The 16,614-nt window shown below is 27.1% G+C and overlaps 1 protein-coding gene across 1 annotated transcript in view; it reads left to right on the top strand.

The window, feature by feature from the left end:
- Positions 1-16,345, top strand: part of LOC111624358 (uncharacterized protein DDB_G0284459-like) — a 46,294-nt gene extending 29,949 nt beyond the window's left edge. Inside the window, exons 8-11 of the mRNA XM_023367186.1 lie at positions 40-238; positions 6,616-6,719; positions 14,625-14,732; positions 16,208-16,345. Of these exons, the coding sequence (XP_023222954.1) occupies positions 40-238; positions 6,616-6,719; positions 14,625-14,732; positions 16,208-16,345 (549 nt within the window). The remainder of the gene's footprint in view (positions 1-39; positions 239-6,615; positions 6,720-14,624; positions 14,733-16,207) is intronic.
- The last annotated feature ends 269 nt before the right edge of the window (positions 16,346-16,614 follow it).

Here is a 16,614-nt window from a genome sequence, read left to right on the forward strand (position 1 = left end):
ATTATATTAATATTTAAAGTTTTGTTTTTTGTTTTGAAGGATTCATCTGATCAATCTAATTCATCAGGAAATAATAATGTAAATACTCCAGATGTTAAGAAAAGTACAACATCCTCATCTAGTAAAAAGACCCAAGTAACATCAACACCTGGCACAAATTTGTTGCCCTTATCTAATGACATGTCATCAATTGTGGCAGAAACTTCAGTTTTTGATGACATAAACAAACATAAACTAGGTAAATTTTAATTAATAAGATTGATTTAATACAATTTAAGCAAGAAAACAATGACTCCATGCTATACTGTAGCCAGGGTTCTTCAATCTGGGTTTTGAAAAAGTTTTTAAGGTTTCCTTCACATCATACATGCCTTTCTTTACGGTTCAACAAAACCTTGAGAGATGGCATTGCTGATAGCTGGACACAAGCATGGGTGATAATTTTTCCTGAAAGTAAACTAAATAAACATTCAATTACCAGTAAAATGTGACAACACCCTTAGATCATCACTCATGGACCATTGTACCAAATTTTGGAAATTTGTAAAGTAAATAGAACTTTGAATAGATAAAGTTTAACCAAGGTGTTAGAGTGCCCCTAGTGGTAAGATAGAGCTTTTGAGCTGTGTTTCTGGGTTTTTATAGCAGAAAGTCTCTGCAAACTTTTCATGATATGTAAAAGAATGTTTAGGTGGAACTAGTAGGTAATCAAAGTTTGAAAACACTGTCTTAAATTGTTATCTAAATGTAGGGTTCCTTGAAGAATATTATAAACTAGAAGGGTTCCAAAGGCTGTGAAAGGTTGAAGACCTTTGCTATAAGCAGTCAGGAACAAATGCAAGGGTGAACAACTGACTAGATTGGGAGTAGAGATGGCTTGGATGTCAAATGGTTTATGGGACAATATTTAATTGTTGACACTTGTACTTGTACTTGAACATCACTGTATGAATGATTATGTAGTCACAATGTAGAATGCAAGTTGCTGATAAGATTTGTGTCCACATTTTAATTTAAAGATTTACTTAAATTTGCATTTGTTCCTGATTTATTTCACATATTATTTTATTGTTTATTGAAATTTGATGTTTGATGATTTTTTTTAATTTATAGCATCTTTACTAATTCAGGATTTGTAAAAATATTAATGGAATTTAAATACATGGCTGTTTATAATTTTGATTGAACTTTATTTTATTAAATTATTTTTGTATTATTTGTTGATGACATATTTAAACTATTTTGTTTTGTTGAAAATATTTATACAAAATCAATGAAACAAATTTAACAAGACAATATACAATAGGTGCCACTTATTGTAATCACTTTGGGACTAGTCTATACTGAAAACAATATCAAATGATAACATTATGCAATGAAAGTAATTAGACCATAATTGGTGGAAATTCAAGTTTTATTGAATCAAATAATTTAAAAATATGTTGAAATAATTAAAAATGCTTCTAAAAATAAATTTAATAGTTATAAAAGAAATTATTTGTAGTTCTTCCATTATTATTTGCAAGTTAGTTTTGGCAATATTTCATTAATAAAAAAACTGATATTTACAATGCTTTGAACTCTACAATTTGTATTGTATGCCACAATTAAATACTCATAGAACTTGCATCTAAGTTTTTGTTGAAGGATCTACACTGTATTTATGTTGATTTTCTTCAGTTTCTCCAGAGCTGCTTTCAGTTATAATTTAGTATACTATATTTCTGATGTCATCATAGCAGATACTAAGTTTTCTTTGTTAACTGCTAAGTTTTTAAACTTTTCTTTTGACATACAGTATCTTTTGGAGTGTTATTTATTATCTCCTCTTCAATATAGACAACTTCATTTTCAGATGTCTTGATACTTACTTTTAAAAAAAAGTAGTCTCTTTTACTTTTAAAAAAAGTAGTCTCTGAAACAATTCTCAATGGCCTTTCAGACACTTAATCTCACAACATTGTTAAAACATTTAGTGCATCAATTAGGGAAATTCTTTTAGCAGTAGAAATCATATTGGTTCTTCTTTGACTGTCATCTTGTTCTCCTAAAATTTTTGCATACATTTAACTTCTTTGGTATGCCATTAAATTAGATATGATTCCTTGGTTGCATGACTGAATCAGTGACATTGTATTTGCAGGAACAGATATTATTTTAATGTTTTTTGATGATGTATTGAATGTGCTGTACAATTATATACTTATACTTTAATTTTGACTTTGATTTACTCATGGCAGAGATGTCTTTTGCTTTTGGGAGTATGCATCTTTACTCGTTTGTCACTTCACTATTATTGTCAAGCTATTTGAGCCACATGTCTGTGCCTCAGAAACTGTCTGTCAATTCCAGAAGTAGTTAGATAAAACATTCTTTTGTTTCAAGTTTATATCCCATTTAACTAATCATTTGTTAAAAATGTCAACTGTCATCTTGGCATTTGCATTTGAACAGTAATTCACTAGTAATTGTTTCACACACTTAAAATATCTAGGATTTTTACTTTTTCTAATAACTAAAAGGTTTTGTTTCTTATTGTGCATATTAGCATTAGCATAGCAAAGAACTAATATATTCCTTCAGTGAGTTAAATCCTTTAACACTTTTCATGTTTAATGTATAAGAATGATGAGGCATATTGCACAAAAATAAAATTCTGTTTTGTCTGTACTGTACATATATTTCTTGGTGAAAATTCAGCAATAATTTTTGATTATTCCGTGTTTATTCTTGGAATCAGAACTTTTCTTCTCACTATAAGCATGTCTTTACACAATATTTTTTCATTTTCTTCACCCATCAGTAGAAATAAAATATTTCTTTCCATATTTTTGTCTAGTTCGTCTACTTTATGACAAATAAGTGATCTATTAATTAACAGGTGCATTTTTTCATGAACATTATTAAACCAAAGCTTCAAATCTAACTCAATTTCAGTATGTTTTCTAGTTCAGTTTCTCTTGCAAATCATGTTTTCATTTTTCCCTGTTAACATTTCAATATTCATTCTATTTGTTAAAATTTGCACAAAACTAGAAGTGAAATTTTCAACTTGCAGTGGCATTGCATTAGCTCATTTTTGATTACTTGTCATAGCAATCTAAAAATTTTAAGTCTATCTTTTAGGAACAAATCTATATTTATTTTCCTCTTTCCTTAGACTAATAAATATTGTACTGTATTGTACTTTAATTAAATAGTACCAATGGTCAATGTTCAACAACAGCAAACATCTAGCCTGTATATAAATGAAGTAACAAAAGTACAAGAAATTGAAATTTAAACTATAAACTATAGTATTGGGTGCAAGGTGAAAATGAACATTTAACTTATTAGGAGTAAACATATTATATAGTTAGATGATTTAATTTAAATTGATTCTGATCATTGTGCTAGTATTTTTATTGAAATGATATGGCTTGTAACTGTTATCTATTTTTTCAGTTGGCTGTTATTAAATGTTTAAGTAAATTCAATATTTTAGTAACATAATGATAATTATAAATGGTTTCTAATTACAATGAGCAATTATTTATTGTCACAATGCTGGGCTGAAATTTTTAATTTATTTAATTTAAAATATATGCTCTCCACCTCAAATTATTACTGGCTTGTCTCTGTACATCATACTTTTCCTTTAATAATAGTCATTCTGGTCATCTAACACCTTTCTGGGAAAAATTTTGGAATTGAAGTAATGACTTCAGGTTTGCATCAGAAGTTCATATATAATTAATCGGGGCCTCTTGCCCCAAAAATTTCTATATGTGGTCTCATCTTTCATCTATCTAACTCCATTCTTGAAATTAAGAAAAGACAGACTAATGACAGTGGGAATTTATAGACCTACAATTTTTTCAAATTGCAACCCAATAAGTTATATAAATAAATTTACAAATAGAAGAAACACAATATCTTCACATTAATCCTACCATTGCTGGAATATTATTCATAATGGAGTCGACTTTTATTTGAAGTGGAATGAAGACTGTATTTGTACATGTTAAATGAATTTAACACCCAGATTTACTTTTAATAATTGCAATTTTTAAACTGTACTGCAAGCAAAGGGACATTTTAGATAATTTTTTACATATTGAGGTAGAAAAGAACCTCAAAATAAAAATTTAATATAAGATATTGTTGCTTATTTAATATATAATATTGTTGTTACAAATGTGAAGACCTTGTGTTCCTTCTACTTGTTAATTTTTTAAATTAATTTATTGTTCAGGTTTACTTTTAATAACAATATATACAAGGTATGTATTAAAAAATCATATTTTAACTGCTTAAAATGAGTTATACTTCATTTTGTGATTGGAAAAGGTTTCTAAATGTTTTAAATCGAAAAACTTGAACATATTTACGGATTAAAATTTAAATTTGGATATTCCATAAAATAAAGAACAACTAAATAAAATATACAAATGCTAACCTAAAAAATAAATAATAGTACTAATAAATATAACAATATAGTTTTCAGATTCTAAAATTAATATTTTTGCAAATAACAAATTAGTTTGGTTGTTTAAGTATTAAGGTTAATTACAAGATGATATATGGATTTATAGTCTTATTTAAACAGTTAATAATTAGATTTTTATGTGTTATTGTATCACTGTTTTACCAAGCTATCGATTAATGTTATTTGAAAATCTTAACTGATTAATGCAAGCCCAAAAATTTTTAGCTAAATATTAATGTTAAGACAATATGTTTAAATTTCTATAAAACTCATAAATTTCTGAAAACATAATATTTCTCTTATTTTTTTATCTGTATATCAAATTAGTCTTCTTATTTCACTATTGCATTTTTATATAATTGATAAAAAAAAATGTAGTTATGTAAAACCCTTTTTTATTATTTATTAGTATTATACTTTTTTATTATTAGTTATATAACAATTATAAAATAAGATCTTGAATAAGATATGTATACTTCTAAATATTATGGACATTAAAATTTTGTAATAATACTGATCATGATTGATAGGGATGAAAAACTGAAGAAAATGATGATTAGTTTACAGTATAGATGAATTTCACATAATCTACTTTTATATATTTTATTAGTTTATCAATTGAATTACCAGAAGGCAATAAATTGCATTTTTGGAAATTTCGTAACTTTTATGTAATAATTTAAATACATAGATAAAAGTTTGCACCTTTAAAGAATCAATGACTCTGAAAACACTAATATATGTAAGATTTTTTATTAGTTGTAAATATAAATGCTTTGTTTATCTTCTTTTATGATATTTATTTCTTACAGCTAAAAAAATATATAGTATATTTGTTAATTAAAATGGATATTTTTTGAAATAAATGCTTATGAAATTTATCTGGACCTGCATTTATGATGGATATTGAGAAAATATTTGCATTCTTTCTTGTCCTTGTAACTATCATTATTATTATTATTAGACATTGAGATATTTTTTTAAAATTACTAAATAGGTGTTAGTATTAAGATAATATAATAATTTATTAGAAAATTCCTGTGTAAACTCTATAAATTTATTTAAACTTGTTTATAAATGATTATTTATATGTTTAATCATTCATATTACTCAATTATTCAGGCATTTTGATAATTATAGTTCTACATTTTTTGTCTGAAGTTTTTAATTGTTTATATAGTTTCTCATCTGTTTTCTTTGCAATAGATGCCTAAATCAAGAAAAAAATTTCATATTAATTGAAGTCTATAATGTACTGAAAACAATTTTACTTCTTACAATATAACTTTTTTTTACTTTTTTAATGCATGATATANAATGTTTGTATGTAAGTTTGTATGCAGCAAGTAATCTCCAAAACTACTCATCCAATTTCAAAAATTCTTTCACCAATATTTAGAATGGAACTTCAGGGTGGACATAGGCTGTATATTATTCCGTTAAACATTCATATAAATTAAAAGATATAATCTAGGTTAAGGGTTTTATGTCCAACAGATGGCGCTACGAGTACGACGCTCTAACAAGTAAGTTTGCTTTCCTGTGAAAATGAACTAAAGCGGATCATCTTCTATCTATCTATATAAATAAAAATGTATGTTTGTTTGTTCCTATCGATTCCTTTGAAATAAAGACACAACGCTGCATTCGAATACACACGTGTTTTTATATAATATACATGTCAAAATTCAACCGCACTGAAGGGAGATGGTTAGGATTAAGGCTTACGGTAAAGAACTTTGCTTCTATTTATACTATTTTAGATGTGGGTTTTTGCGTTTTTGATTGTGTTTTAATAGGGTACGTCAATAGAATGTACACTAACAAGAAATTTTTCGAAAAATTTCCCTCCCCCACGGGGGAAGTGTTATAAATTTATAATAGATACATTTTGAGCCACAACAACGCGTGGCGGGGGGTCTGCTAGTTATATATAAATGCAACAAAGGGCTAAACACATTTCCCCTACAGAATCTGCATAAGAAAATGATCTGTACAAAATTTACTCAAATGTATACCTCAGTGAATAAAAACTTCTGGTTTAATGTTAATCTGAGATCTGCTCTAGTGGAATTTTTTTTATTTGTTATTTTNTATATATATATATATATATAATTATTTAAATTATTATTTTTTTTTCTTTTTAGATAAGCCATTATTAGGAAATGTAAAAAATAAAATAAGTTCTGCTCATTTAAATTCTGCTTCTCAGAAAATCAATCCTGTTGTGGCTCTTCCTTCTTCAGGAAAGGTAAGTATGTATAACACTTTATACATGAATAACACATTTTTGATACAATAATTTGTTTAATATAGTATGGCATGAATAAAACAGAATTCAGTTCAATATCAAATCACTATACAGAATGTAATGATATAGTGTAATGTTATAAATACACAAAAATTCATCAGTGCATTAAATATAGAAAATATAATGCAGAAGTTAATTTTTGCCTGCAAAGTATGCTACAAGTGAAATTCTTAGTTGAGGTTGTTCAATACATTTCCATTTATACTAAAATAATATATTTTTAAAAAGTTATGTATGAGGTTGTTCAAAAAGTAGCAACTGTTTTAGATCAATAAAAAATAACTAATAAAGATTCATGAAATAAATTTTTATAATTTACATCCACATACCAGAGGCTATTTTTCTACTTAGTTACCCTGGTTGTCTAGGCACATATTGTACTGTATTACAGTATCTCTTGTCATACACTTTGGCTGCCAGTCCATTCAAAAATGTGACTGCTTCACTCTTCCTTAGTCACAAAACATTTTCCTCCCAAAAAGATCTTTAGTTTCATGAAACAGATTCAGGCTTTACAGTGGATGATCCAAAACTTACTGTTTGAAACTGTTCAAGTAGTTTTTTTTTTTCTCAGCAACATGATCTGGTTACTCTATTGTAGAAGAGGATGACACAACTAGAAAATAGACCTCTTCTGAAATTTTGAATGGCCCACTACAGTCACTTCAGTACATCACAACATACATAAATGTTTACTGTGATTCCTTGTGGCATGATATATTCAAGAAAGAATGGATCTTTCTTGTCTCAGAAATAATTGCATGGATTTTTAGGTGAGAATATTTCAAGTTTCAGAGTGTATTGATTCCATATAATATCAGGAAAAACAAATGCTACAATTATAGGAGTCAAAGCTTTTTACTTGGTTAAATGTTTTTTGAGATTTCTTTATCTCATCATCATCATCATCAGACAAAAAAGTTTCTATAAGTTTGAGACGAAGTTGTGGTTTTGTACTTGATCATTTCTCCATAACAAACTACTCGCTATGCATCCCTTGGTGATCTGATCTTTCACCATGTCTCTTTTGGACTTTTAATTGGGACTAAAAAGATTTTTAAGGATACTGTATGATATTATATTTGCTTTATTTTAGTTTATTTTATTTCATTACTATTANATCCACTATTTTTGAATAGAACTGTGATATCTTTCAGTGAAATAAAATTAACAGTGAAAAATAAAATTACTTGTAATAATTATGAAAGCCTAAGTTGATATTTTTAGAAAATATTAAATTAAATCTGTTATTGAGTAGAAAATTTACTTTGAAAGTCAAATTTTTTTTTAGTTGTTTGTAACTCAAATATATATATATTTTTTTTTCAGGAAGAAAATTTAGAGCCTGTAACAAACATTCTTTTCGATCTGGAGCAGGAATATGAAAATTTAGCTAAAGCAATGGATACTACTAGGCATCAACTACCCATAAAAGATATATTTTTACCTGATATGAAAGGTATTTCAATATGGTTTTGTGTGTTATGATTTATATTCAAATTAAATTTTTATTATTTTTATCATAAAACAACAGATTTAGCATGTACTTTGGATGAAACCGAATATTTAACTGAACTGATGGTTAATTCTTTGAAACCTAATGAAGAATCCCTAATAGATTTAGCATCTATCTTAACAAATATTGAACACACCATGGAAACAGAAATAAAAGAATTAAAAAAGTAAAGTATTTTCTTATAAATCATTTGCATAATTTCTTATGAAATAAGTTTAAATGTTTTTAGTGGATAAATGAAATAAGCCACTTTTTAAAAATTAACTTTATTTTATATAAAAGTATAATTACTGAAAACAATGAAAATATGAAGTTAGAAACATATTTCAATCAAATATTATTTTAGACTGTTTTTCAACTATGACAAAATTTCTTTCTTGAAATCATGCTGTATTTTGAAATATCATACACATGCACAAACACATAAACAATAAAAAAACAGAATATATTAGCATGTTCTGAAATTGATCTCTGCAGTTTTTTATTAGAAACTTTTTTTTACCAATCAATGTGTTCACTATACTCAGACCATTCTTTTTCATATTGTAATTTTTGAGTTAGTAAATACTTTTTATATCAGCTATAACTTTATGAGAATCAGTCATTTTTATATAAGTATACATATATATCAAATATCTATGCATCCATATACAGCAGAACCTTGGTTTTTCCAAGGTAATGTGGATCAGTGTTGCCTCATATAACTGAAAACTTGGATAAAACATAAAATCATGACAATTTTGGAATAAAAATTAAATATAAAAGTTTTGTGTTGTGTCACTTCTTAAGCTTGTTTTTATACATTAGTAAAGTGTATTTTAGAAATTTTTAGTAAACAGATATGTTCTGTAAATTAGGAAGCTACACTGGGAGTTTGAATGTCTTTATTTAAATTACATGGAAAATTGTATATAAAGCATTTTCCAGAATATCAAAATGTATTCAGTTTGATGATTTCTTCTTCATTGTTACTGGGTAAAAGTTGATTCTCAAACTTGTGGTTCATGTTGCATATTTCATTGTTGGCTATATAAATATAATCTCACCCACTTCCTATATATTGATTTATAAAAACTCAATAAACAGATAATTTTATCTGGTTGCAAAGAAGAGAGGAACTGCTATAAAACAAAAACTAAAGTTACTTTTCAAAAATAGTTAAAACAATAATAAGTATTATAAAATATTTGTTTTTTACCTTTTATCATTTGACTTCAATGTGAGACTTCCTTTATATTGTTATTGTTTCACACCTATTAGTTGATAATCTATCACTAATCCTTTTTCACTTAGCTAACACACTTATTGGAATCATTTTTTACACTATTTAATTTCTGGAATATGAGTAAGAGATGTGAAAATAAAACAAAGAACATGTTCTAAATATTTTAAGTGTGCTTTTTTAAAATGTATTGTATTATTTATTATCAGAAAGGAAACCATCTATTAAGTGAAACTGTTTTGAATTTTGATATATAAATAGAGTATTTCACCATTGAAAAGAATAGGAATGTTTTGAGACCAACACAATGATAGAGCACATTCATGTTTTGCATTTTTACATTTCTATTATGTAATAATTGAAATATTTAGATAATGCAAATTTTAATTGCCATTTATTTTGCATTTTTGTAATGTTTTATTTCATATTATTTATGATCAAATTTCTATAACTTGATTCAAAAAATATATTTCACATAAGAAATATAAATAAAAAAAAATTAAAAACTCATAAAGTAAAATGAGCAATAAGCTGAAATCATTGTTTTTATTGTAACAGATATTAAATAAAATAACACTTTGTGTAGTAAATTGTATATTTTTAATTGTTCCAGCCAAATAATTTTAAATAATTTAAAATCAGGTATAATTTACTGAATTTTTGGTCATTTCTATTTGAAATTTTCTGTCCACAAACTACATTTTTGTAAAGATTATGTAAACTTATGTTATTTTATAATATAAATATAAAAATNAAAAACCGGATAGATTTGAACCGCTACGATAAAACGATAAGGTTTGAAATAGTTAAGCTAATTTTTTAATATAATAATAGTATATTAAGTGCATTAAACATGCCTCATAGGAATTTGTAATACTGCTAAAACGCCCACTAGGGGGCGTCCCGGGCTACTAGTATTTTTATATTTGTGCACATAGTGATCTCCCATACGAAGAAGTAAATGAACTTTATCTCCAAAGTGTCCCTTACATACAGAGAAGAAGACGAACGACAACTAAACAGGTCGTATGTTTTATAACGTTTTGTGAGCTCTCTCTCTTGATCGCGAATAGGGTATAATATAAGTGTAGATAACTCTCGGTTTGATATTATTTGTAGTAGTTCTATCTCTCGTTCATTTATATGTTTGTATGAGTTTATTTCCTTGTTTTATTAAATTTATTATATCGTTTTTAATTGGGATGTCTCTTGTTTGCGTGACCAAATCAGATCGCATACGTGTGTTAATCCGCGTGTAAAACAATTGATTAACTGGTGTCAGCATCCTGACGTAGATCCGAATCTCGCGATTTGGATCATTATTAAAAGCCCTCCCGGTCAAACGAATCTTGACATAAGATCGGATCTCTCGATCCGAAACTCAGAGAACTATTCTCGCGGAATAGTGCCGATTAAGTGTTACACGAGTACTACCTACTCCGTAACCCCGGCTGATCTCACACAAATATGTTAATCCTTTATTTTACAAAATTGATGATGTTCACTTTTAAAAACAAATGCTATTACACTGAGATGATGTAAACCAAACAAAAATTTTGTTCTAATTCTTCAGAAACTATTACACTTCTGAATTCCTCCAGAAAGCTCAATAGTCACATACATAAGTTCTCATTCAAATTTATGATTCAAACTTTTTTGGATCTGATGATGGAATGGAAAAATCCTAAAACAAAGTTTTGACTTTAATTTTTTTAGCGTGAGAATATTTGCTTGAACCTCTTTGGTTTGGATGGTGAACAAGGGTAGTGCCATTTCATTAATCGATGCTTGTTTCCAAGTTTTATTCTATTATGATGTGTGTCAGAAATTCATCTCTCCTTTCCTTGGGTATCACTCTGAAAAAAGACAATGTAGCACCTATTAGATTTATTACATTATTACCTATTATTAACATCCATTTATTTTGTGTTGATCACACAAGCTTGGGTGGAACACACACAAATTTTTTGATATTTAAGATAAAAACTTTAGAGTTTCACAGATTATGATATGAGGAATATATGGAAATTTTTCATGGATTTCATCAAATATGTGATACTGATCCTGCTTGATGAATTTGTTGACATGACAACAAATTCATCAAGCAGGATCAGTATTACAAATAATCATCTGTAATGTTAGATGGATGTTCAGTTCATTCATCATCATAGATGTTCTCCCTTCCTCCATTAAACTGTTTGAGTGAAATGTAAACATTGAACCCTTTGCCATACTGTTGATTTATTCATAATGTCATCTTCATAAACTACCTTGATTTGATGATGAACTCCTGTGGTCACACATTTTTTGCATTAAGAAATTGAATCACAGATTTTTATTTCACACATAGGAATTTGTTATTTGCTTGTTTATTTTAAACACTCATTAGAATTTTTGTTGTTTCTATAACTTAATAACACTCACAAAGAAATATGATAAACTATAGTGTCTTTGACTGACTTTGAATTGCTTGGGGTCATTGACGTGCATGGATATGATGTGCAAACAGGTTTTATCTGAACAACCCTTGTATATTTAAACAAATATAACCAAATACACATTTTTTTTTAACTTGCCATGTATATATACATTAATTAAGTGTCTGTAGGAGAACATTGCAGGAAAATGTTCCATTTCTCTCATCAGTAGTGTTTGACAACTGTTTGAGGGAACTGTAGCAGAATAATGGCAGATGTACTCTGGGAGATGCCAATGAAAGTGATAATTTTTTTAGATTCTATTAAAACTGAAAAAATTTTACACATTTTCTTCACCTGTTTTGTTGTTCAGTATCAATATTGATTACAGTAAATTTTATTCTTATTTTAATTAATACTAGGCCTTTATGTAAATAATCTGTGAAAGTACAGAGCCGATTTAAATATTGGGATAAGATTTACTGCTTGCAAATGTTCATGATTAAATGGTCAATGAGTAGACCTTTAGGTAGATTTGAAAGTTAAAAATGGCATTTACAATTTTTAACTTTACAGAAGAAGAAATTCTGCATGGGTAAGCAAAAGAAAATAATACTGCACATTGTACAGTAAAACCCCACTTAATGTGGGATGTGTTCCTAGACAACAAAGCGCTAAGCGAAACAATGTTAAACGAAGTCATTTTAACATAGAGTAAATAGGGATAGGGGAACACGCGACCAAAAATAAACAAATTTTACTTTAAATTTAAGTTATTTTTATATTAATTTGCATAATAATATATGTTAAATAACACACAAACATATGCACACAGAAATTTAAAGTTCATTTTTTGTGATGAAGGTTGTGTTCTTTTGCTGCAATAAAGTCGTGAAGTTTCATTTGTCACTTTTTTCTTTCCTTTAGCAAATGTCAATAACAGAAGATTGCATCCAAAACACCTCGTTTTGCTTTTACACTCTTTTCAAAATCATCATTCGCTACAATTCAATCAATGATTTTGGTTATCTTACCAAACTTTTACTAAGGGAATCTGTAGAGAAATTTTTTGGGTTCTTTGTTTTCAGGGTCTCTATTTTCCAGTTCCACATGAATTCCATGTTATACCAGTTCTTGAAAGTCGTCATTGGTAAGACTCTCACCAAAAAACCTGATGTAACTCCTCAATATCCTGCTTGTCTATATTGCCTAGTCCTGCTGTATCAATTAGGTTGAGTTTGGTCAACCTAACAATATAGCAATAAGCTCTTCTCATTGAGAATTCTTGGATACCTTCAGCCATAACTTCTTCCACACTTCGTTTGTGCATTTATCAGTTAATTCAAGAATTAACTGATTTCCTATAGTATCCATAATGTTAAATTTTTCCAAAATTGCACCAAACAAACAGATTTAAAGAAAGTACACCTTTTTGCCAACTTTTGCTGATTGGTTTGTGTTCGCAAATAATCGTATTATAAATCAGCATAAATTTTGAGCTTTTTTTAGTTTCAAGCAGACCAAGTTATATCGAATCAGCATTAAGTGGGATCTTACTGTATATCTGAATCATTTTTATGAAATTTATCCAAACTGACTGAAATCTCCTCATATTACATTATTACAATAAAAAATTATCAATTTTGTGAAATGAAGTGTGAATAAATTTATAACAGTTAATCTTTTTCAGCTGAAATATTTTATTTATCAAATATTTTTGACTGACTGTACAGTCATCCTCAGGATCAAACAGTTAATGAATTGGAATATGGAATATATAATACATAAACTTTTAAGAAAATTACAAAGTTTTAGAATCGCTTCAGAAATGAAGAGAGAATAGATAAATAAAATGAATACATCAAATAAAAAAAGAAACAAAAATGCACTATAAATGAGCAAAATACAGTTAAAGACAGTGTTTAGCCATGTACTGGTTTAGAACATTCTTCCAAGCTATGGACAGGCAACCAGCAAAGTGTGAATAAATTAATGAAACCAAACTGACAACATCTAGTAGCAAAGACATACTCAGATAACTGTCCTTGCTGCTATTATACAAACCCAAACAATTATATATTCAGTTGCTCAAAAGACTGGGTTGAACCAGACCTCTGTTGTCCACATTTCTTTAAGTTACATCCTGTTAGAATCCTGTTTAATTCTTTCATTAAATTATAGTTCAGGATTTCAAAAATCAAATTCATTCATGTCCTACAACTTTAAAAATTTATAGAAAATTAACTATTTTAATTTTTTCATTTTGAACCTTATACAAATAAAAGAACTTAATAATATTCTAACATAAAATACTGTTTGGTTCTGTTTCCATTTTGAGAACTTTTGGAAAAGAATTTTTCCATAGAAAAAAAGCATTAAATTTTTAACATCATCAGCTGGGGTTTGCATGCATAACAAAGAAGTTAATCAGCTTTAATAAGTTTTGTTATAGAAATTAATTTTTCATAACAGCCTTAATTCATAATTTTGGAATGAAAATTCCATATACATTTGTGTTACATAATGCATGTTCCTGATGGGATAAGTGATGCACATCCTGGCAATGCTCTCCTATCAGAACTTATTCTTGGCTCACTCTATTTAAGCAAAAATATACAAACAGGATATTTATTTATACATATATCTAATGCACAGAACTATTAATTTATTAAAAATTATAAATTTTATAGGCATCAGCCTTTAATCCGTTGGAAATTTTATATTGCCAATATCTTCAAGCTCTGTTTCTGGAAACTAAAGCAAAAAACTCTTTGAGAAAGAAATCTGAAAATGCACTTGTAAGTATCTGAAATTTAAATAGAATTTTAAATTATTTCTATTGTATTAGAAAGGAAATATTTAAAGTTTTCACTTAACTAACTTGTTAGAGTTTATTGTTGCAAGCTGCATATTTAAACATATAAAAATTGCCAGGACAAAAATTTTTTAAATTTATAAAATTTAAGAAAATTCTTAAAAAGACAATACAAAAAAAAATGTGTCTTCTTATTCTCACTTGTTCTTTCACATGCACATTAGGTGAATAACAGTTCCACAGCAGAGTCGACCTTTTATTTGAGGCTACTTGTCCGCCTCTATATGCAAAACATTAAAAGATCTCTCTGACAATGGCACAATATTAAAAAATAAATACATTTTGATAAAAATTGTTCATGTGCATGTGAAAGAACAAGTGAGAAGACACATTTTTTTTTTTTTGTATTGTCTTTTTAAGAATTTTCTTAAATTTTGTAAATTTTAAAAACATCTCTTGCAATAATAGTGAGATATTTTAATAATTAAAAGTATTGATTGAATGCAAAATGAAGAATGCAAATTTAAATTGAAAAATTCAATTTAAATTCATCTCTCAATTTGAATTCTTAATTCAAAGTCTAAAAATTAATTAGATTTAAATTACTTAAATAATAGTTAAATATATCTGATGAATATTTTAGTTCATTTATACAAATTCCTACATTTATATAAATTCCTACAATTGGTATATTATTCATCGTGCTTTTTGAATCTCAAACTAAATTCTTCTCTAGACTTGCAAATAATTTTAGAATCTTAAAAAGATATTTTATAGTTTACATTTTATTGTGTCTAACATGAATAGCAAATTTTTATTAGCATGATATATAAATCAATGTATGATAAAAATAATTATCCAATATTTTTAGTTTCATTTAAGTATGGCTAAAACCTGAGTTTAATAATTTTGGTTATGTACTGACAGATATGTAATTTAGTAAGTTAATGCTGATTACTGTCATAGAATCTCATTTAACTAGTTCTGCCTGGAGTCAGTGAGATGAAATGTAATCTGTGTTGTTATGTATTAGTTTCTAAATTATTTTTCTCTACAATGGCATTTGGTTTGTAGCTCATTATAACTAATAATATAATCCACTTGATATGTGGAAAATGCAGGTTTAAATTCTGTTCCAGTTTATTTTTTTTTTAACTCCAAAGTTATTAATTGAAAAATTAAAATCCATTATTCAATCATTAAATAGGTAAATGTTAAAACAGCTCTTCACATGTCTATTTGCAGTGCTATATTCTCTTTTTGTAATTAGTTTTAATATTTATTGATATTTATTATAAATATTGATATGACAAAAGTCCTATAACTTTGATTTCAGAGTGACTATAATACTTTTCTATAAGTATACTTAAATTTTATTTTTATAAAGTGAATAAAATAATTTCTGTTGTTTAATACATAAATGTAACATTATTATTCTCAGATTCACTTTATTCACAGGAACAGTTATATGGTTTATGGGAACTAAATCAAGAACTTTCAGAAGAGGAAAATAAATTAGATTTACAAATAGCATTAACTGATAATCTGATTCATGTTAATTCACATTTATATTCTCAGGTAAAGTATATTAGATAATTCATTACCAGGAAAAACAAATGCTACAATTATAGGAGTCAAAAAAACAAAGTAACATCAGTTAGCCAAAAAGGACCAAGAGATAATAGCAATGATAAATTTCTATAAAAATATAATTGCTATAGTTTTATGATGATTGTTATATCTAAAATGTTTTTATTAAATTTCAGGAGCTCTGATCTAATGAAAGTTATAAGCAATCTAACAATTGAAGAAAGTTCTTTGCAAATACAAAATATTCAAGAAAATGAAATTTAATACAAGTTATT

This window comes from Centruroides sculpturatus, unplaced genomic scaffold (assembly GCF_000671375.1).
Source record: "Centruroides sculpturatus isolate CEXI.00-Female unplaced genomic scaffold, Cexi_2.0 scaffold9, whole genome shotgun sequence".
NCBI classification, from domain to species: domain Eukaryota; kingdom Metazoa; phylum Arthropoda; class Arachnida; order Scorpiones; family Buthidae; genus Centruroides; species Centruroides sculpturatus.